The sequence below is a fragment of the Panonychus citri genome, unplaced genomic scaffold, assembly GCF_014898815.1.
Source record: "Panonychus citri isolate SS breed McGregor unplaced genomic scaffold, ASM1489881v1 Contig00077, whole genome shotgun sequence".
Lineage (NCBI taxonomy): Eukaryota > Metazoa > Arthropoda > Arachnida > Trombidiformes > Tetranychidae > Panonychus > Panonychus citri.
The window spans coordinates 2,466,582-2,473,814 of record NW_026515482.1 but is presented as its reverse complement, the minus strand read 5'-3'; the positions used below and the strand labels follow the sequence as shown (position 1 = coordinate 2,473,814).

Below are 7,233 nucleotides of genomic sequence, written 5' to 3'. Positions count from 1 at the left end.
TGATTGTCACACACACACACGATGATACTTGAAACACCAGTGATAATTGTGAGTAAACTTTAATCACAATTAAGACGGAAATCTAAGCAATACAACAAAAAAAAACTTTAATCTAATTCACGGAGAGGAAAAAAATTACAATTCAATTGGATTAACAATCAACAAAAGTAAACAAACATTTAAAATCCTTTTATTATGTTAAGTGTTTCCAATTGGGTTAAACTTTCAAGATCACTTGATCATGTCAAAGGTCACCTTATGGTCTTTGTGTGTGTTGATTAAATCAATCAACAATCAGTTGATTGTCCACTTTTTTTTCAATCCCAACCAATAACATTATTGAAAAGGATTATGTTAATTTAGTTTAAGCTTAAAAACCATTGGTAAAGATTATCCTTTGGGATTGTTGTAGTTACCAAAATTTTGATTGTTATCAATTAATTCACACAATTGAAACTGTTACCCTCCTAATCAATTAACCTACAATACAATTAACCAAGTGTGGTTAATCAATCAAACCAATTGTTGAATGTTAATTGTAAATAAATCACCAGTTAGATAACATAATCATCTTGGTAAATAAATATTACCATATAAGTTAATTTAATTGCTATCATTACAATTTAGCAGTTTTATCATTAACATTGTCTTAATTGTTAACAATTGCAAACATTTAGTTTACATCACCATTTAATTGTTAGAATATTTTTTTCCAAAATAAATTGTCCTCGATTCAATTTCAATTCGTATCATTTATAATTATGATTGATTGTATTAATTGTATTTAATATAATCAATACGATTAACTGGTTAACTCATTGTCAACACAATTATCTTTTTTTTTCGCAAATTTAATTGTCGACAATTAAACTTATTGTCACTTTAATTGTATAGGGAAATTGGACATACCTATAATCGAGAATGAGAGAGAATAAGTTTCAGATGAGAAAATAAGATAACTAGAATTCAACCTTATCTTCATCTTCATCTTCATCTCCATCATCATCATCATCTCACTACTCATCTTCATCTTCATCTTCATCTTTATCAAAATCCTCTAATCTCTTATTTCTTAGAATTTTTTTCTTGACTTTTCTTTTTCATCTCTTTCTCCTCCATCATCCTCATCCTTTTACCCTATTCCTTGAAGCATTTTCATCATCATGATCACCATCATCTTCAAAGCTTTCCATTTATACTCGAATAAATAAATTGAAGCAAAAAAAAAGCGAAAAAGAAAAATTTTTCTCTTCATCATCACTTTTCACTATTTCTCCATCATATTCATCCTCATCTCTTCAGCTCTATCTTTATCTTTCTCATCATTCAACCACTTTCCCTTTTCACCATCTTAATCATCCTTATCATCATCTCTCTTTCACTGTCTTCCTCCTCTTCCATCATCTAATAATCATCTCTCCTCAACTTCCTCTCTCATCATCATCTCTCTCTCTCTCTCTCTGTTAAAAGGCGTGTCGAATGTACCAACTAGAACGTCGACTCAATCTTATAGGTTATCAAAAGAAGGTGTAACCCACCGAGAGAGAACATTTTCTTTTATTTATTGATCATCTATCGCCAGAAGCGAGTTAACTGTAGCTTTGCTACTATTTGGTGCGAGTGCGAGTGTTTCCCATCTCATCGAAAGTCGCAATGTTCCCGTTGAAACCTTTAGAACCTTCAAATTACTTGTTATCTCCATCATCATGTTCATCATCTTTATCTCCTTCACCTTCAAGTCATTCGGATAATTTAGCCGATAAGATAAATAAGAATTTACTTTACTTTAACAATACAGTTCTTAATTATTCATCAAATAATAACAATTATCAGCATGTTAACTGTGAATCAACTCCATCATCATCATCATCTTCTCAGATAATAACATCTTCTTGCCAACCAACAGCATCAACAACTCCACCACCCTCATCATTACTATCAACATCATCCATGGATATTAATAACAAACGGACCAGTACGAACTCTAATCATGTCTCTCAATCAATTGGTCAACAACAACAAGGTCAATCTCAGGAATTATCTCGACCACCATATTCTTATATCGCTCTTATTTCAATGGCGATTGAATCTTCAACCGAAAAACGATTAACTCTCAGTTCAATTTACGAGTTTATCATCGATAAATTTGAATATTATCGACAGAACAAGCATGGTTGGCAGAATTCAATTCGTCACAATTTATCGTTAAACGGATGCTTCGTTCGTGAACCTCGAGACGACAAGAAACCAGGGAAAGGTTCGTTCTGGCGACTTCATCCCGCTTCCTATGGGATGTTTGACCATGGAAGTTACTTGAGGCGGAAAAAACGATTCAAAGATAATTTAATGAAAGAAGATGTTAATTGTTCCCAATCGAAAACTTCAACGGCAACAATTGACCCTCTTCGCAAGTCCCGATCAAAGAAACAACCAAATAAACGTAAACAATTGCGAAACTCTTCCTCACCCAATCCAATTAAATGTAATTCTATTGATTCTAATAATTATATTACACCGATTTCGCTGAGTACAATTGATGATAAATTCAATGATGATTCTGGTCAAGGGTCAACCAAATTGTCCAATAAACGGTCAACAATTAAAGGTTGCGATAGGAGTTCAGGATTATGTTCAGTTGATTATCTTGATGATGAGGATGAAAATCAAATGATGAATTCACCAAAACAATTGGTAATTGATTGTAATCCTTATAATGATAATTACTTTGAAAGGAAAGATAGAGATTATGATTTAATTGATTCTCATCATTCTTATCATCAAAATCATCTTAATAATCATCAATCTAACGGTAATTATAATCATTTCGTTAAATTGGAACCTTTTTCATCCTCAAATCTTCATCATTTATCTTCCTCTGGATCATCATCTTCATCTTCATCAACAACAATACCAATGGTTGATTTAGTTTTTAATCCTTACAATACAATTTTCACCGATCACAATCAACTAATTGCTGATAATCAAGATAATGTAACACCAATTAGTTTAACAAATGGTTCGATTGTCTCTTCATCAGGATTATCTTCATCCTCTCTATCATCATCATCGATGACATCTTCTTCTTCATCTTCACCCTCTTCATTATCATCTCTTTCATCATCTTCTTCACCTTCTTCATCCTCATCCCCATCTACAACCTCATCTTCAACCGGAAGTGGTTCTGGTGCAAATGAATTAAATCAAAGTGTTAATCATGATTCATGTTCAACTTTCACTGTTGACAGTTTAATGTCAACAACAGCAAACACAACAAACACAACAAAAACAACAACAACAACAACACCTTCAAGTGCCGATCATCATCCTCATCATCTTAATCCGTATCATCTTCCACCATCATCTATTGGATTATCAGGAACAATTGAAATCTCATCATCCTCTTATTCAGATCAAATATCAACCTTAACAATATCAACTGCAGCTTCATCTCTATCATCATCATCATCATCATCATCATCGGTATCTTCAGCTTTAGTTTCATCAACAACAACATCATCATCTGGTTCATCTCCATCATCAGCAACCTCGACAACACCAACACCATCATCAATTTATCATCATTCAAATCAATCGTTATCTGTCATGATTGACCCAACTAGTAATTCTCATGCTCATCTTCAACCATCATCATCATCATCATCATATGATCGTTGCCTTACATCAACGGTTCCTTCTTGGTATCAGGATGAAATTCATCACCCCTCTCTTCCTGAAAATCATCATCATCATCATTCATATCATCATATTGGCTCATCTTCCTCCCTGGTAACATCATTGGGACAACAAAGTTGGTCAAATTTTCGCGATTATTATCCAGAGGAAATTAATCTTCATCATTCAAGATCACCGCATTCATTTCAACCTCCACCACCACCACCACCACCACCCCAGCAACAGCCACAACCACAACACCAACAACAACCACCAAATCATCATCATCACCACCACTACAATCATCATCCAATTTACAATGAAGATACGTGCAACCAACGGATGCAGGCAATATCATCATCAAATTTACCTAATTGTGCTCAAACATTTAATCACCCTAACTACTCAACAGCAAATTATCCTTGCTACTAGTCACCTTAATCATAATCACCTTGATCATCACACAATTTAAAACTAATTAATAAATCTCTCAGTTAATCTGAATAAGAACAATAAAAAATGTATCCTCTTGTTTTCACTCATTAAAATCTTTTGATCTCTCTGTCAAAATATCAAAAAGTCTTCAAATTAACCAATTCACAATTAACAGTATTTCAAATCCTCATGATGATGACGATGAATCATGATGATCAGAGTAAATCAGATTCGATAGTAAAATTACAAATAATCATAATCTCTGAATGAATTGATAAAAAAAGAATCAGAAAAAACTTTCATCTGAACTTCCTTGTTTTTTTTTCCTAATATTTTCTCATTTGATTTAATCATAACAATTTATTAATTTCTCGAATCTATATATTAATATCAATATTTTCATCATCTTAATCATCATCTCCATCCTCATGATTAATAAACTACTAATTTTTATATAAATATCATGTCAAAGTCAAGTGATAAACATTTAATTCCCAATACTTATTAACTATCAACCAAATGACAATTTAATCTTTAACATGATAATAAACAATTGTTGTGTAAAGAAGGTCAATTAAATGATAAATATAATTAATTAATCATCAACCTATACATAGATTTTTGTTATAATAAATCACAACACTAATAAATAAATTCCCATTTTATGTATATCATCAGCATCATTTCCGTTTCCGGACTCATCATTAGGTAGCTTGTAATTTACTCATTACAGGTGTATAGCTAATGATAAAAGTAAAAACTGATCGGAAACAGAAAAGGTAATAATATCCGGAAAATCATAATTAATTGCTAAATATAATTGCAATTATGTTGATTAACAAATGTAACTTAATATATAAATTTCAAACTCTTAGCTTTGTTTTTCATTTCTTTTCCCATAACAATTAAGTTTTACCGACACTTTGGTTTTTAATTTTTAACTATTACCAATCAATACTAATGATCCCAAGTAATTAACAAAGGTCTATGAAAACAATAGTAACAATTAGTGTTAAAAGTAAACCTTAATTGTAAACAAGAGTGAGAAAGTTAATTGTTAGATATTAGATTGCCAATGATAATTGAAACTGAGCCAATTTGAATATGAGTAAAATGATTAAATTGATTATTGATCAGCGGATCAATTGAATCAAGAGACAATTAGCCGAGTCTATGTATAGTAATAATGAAACTATGATTAAATGAAAAGGCTCCAGAATGATTATCACGATGATTAGTTAAATGTAAGCAACAACAATTAACTTTGATTGTACCTTTTTAATTGTATGTGAAATTTGAAACCTTTCATTTATTGTTTTCCAATAAAATTTTCAATTTCAATCTTTGGTTTATCATCAATGTGAACAGATTATCGTCATGAAAATGATGATTAGGGATGGAAACTTATGAACAAATGAAGATAAGACCACACAAGTTATCTTCCTCTTCTTTCTTTCTCTCTTTCTTTTTGCACTCAGTCATCATTCTCATCATTCTCATCATCATCATCCACAAAAAGCACATGTCTTCATGTTAACCATCATCTTCATCTTTTTTCATCCTCATCACTTTAAGAACAACCAAAAGACTAAAACTTTGATTCCTACGGAAAACTTTCACTTTGGTTTTCGTGTTTCGTTTTTCATCCTCATCCTCTCATCTTCCCTATGGGTTAACTATTCCTTTCCGTTAACTATGGTGACATTGACAACTGAATGAAAAGCTTAACAACAATTAAATTAGTTGTTAAATTAACTTTAAGTGTTGACAGTTCTCTCTCTCTCTCTCTCTCTCTCTCTCTCTCTCTCTCTCTCTCTCTCTCTCTCTGGTTTTACTCCAATTGCGAATTCAAAGAATTGAAATTTTTGACATTTTTCTTTCCGGAGGAATCATTAATTATCCTCTTAATTACCTGATAATTTCTCATGATTCGATCAATAGTATTATAAATCATGGTCATAGTTGTGGTCAGTTGATTGTTTTTCAATGTTTCACATTTGTCAATCAATTGATTATCATTTTTCCAATTGAAAAATTGACCATTTGTTGTTACTCATAATTTAAATTAATCACTTGATCATTTCAAATCTTATGGGAATGTGATTTGATAGTAACATGTTATTTTCACTAAATTGTCAACATTGATTCAGTTTGTTTCCTCTTTTACAATCAATAATTAATCATGTTTCATTTTCATTTGAAATGATTAATGTTGACGTTAATCCATAACAGTGATTTAGCTTAAGCAACTCTTGTTAATCCTCATCTTTCATGTTAATCACAATCAACAAATGTTTTTTGTCGTTTACAGTTAATCAAATTCAATTGATGAGGATAAGGATGAGGATGAAAAAAAAGGTAAACAATTTACATTTAAATTGTTGAAACTTTTCAAACAATTTAGTATCAACCTCAACAGGATTAAATTAACATTGAGAAGACAAAAAGTTAATTAATTGTCTCAATTTAAACTTTCAAAGTTTGCTTGATAGTTGTATTGACCATTTATTAGATTAATTAAATGATTACAGGAAATTAACAATTTATATTGAATTTTAATGTCAATCAAAATGGGTAACCAGCTAATTGTTATGATTAAGTTGTAGAGGAATCAGTTAATCGTGATATGAAATAGTTATTAGTTTATATTAATATTTAATAATCTCATTGAAAAAAAATATATATTACATTTTATCAACATCTTTGGTAGGGGTTTTCAAGACGATGAGGATGAAGATGAGGGATGAGGATGCTAAGGATGAGGATGAGAGGTTCATTGATAGTCACTTGAAATTGCTGGGATTGGGAAATGGTTAACCATGTTTAGATTAACATTATTATTATTATGATTGTTCATTTAATTTGATTCAAATTGTTGAAGCCACTTGACTCATTTGGATTGGTTTTCATGATTGGTATCAATGGTTAACAGTCCAGCCAATCCAACAAAACTGTAAATGAAATTAGATTAACATCAATAAGCCTCAAGACACTTTTATCATCTTCATCTAAACCTCCCTTTCTCCCTCTTTATCATCATCAATGGGCACACAAACCCTATACCAGAAGAAAGAAAGAAAGAAAGAGAGAGAGAGAGAGAGAGAGAGAGAGAGAGAGAGAGAGAGA

General features: G+C 31.2%; 1 protein-coding gene across 1 annotated transcript; it reads left to right on the top strand.

Annotated features, from left to right (window-relative positions):
- The first annotated feature begins 1,466 nt into the window (after window positions 1–1,466).
- On the top strand, window positions 1,467–4,527 carry LOC128386930 (serine-rich adhesin for platelets-like). Its single transcript, XM_053346043.1, has one exon. The coding sequence runs from the start codon at window positions 1,654–1,656 to the stop codon at window positions 4,102–4,104; it is 2,451 nt and encodes an 816-aa protein (XP_053202018.1). The 5' UTR covers window positions 1,467–1,653; the 3' UTR covers window positions 4,105–4,527.
- The last annotated feature ends 2,706 nt before the right edge of the window (window positions 4,528–7,233 follow it).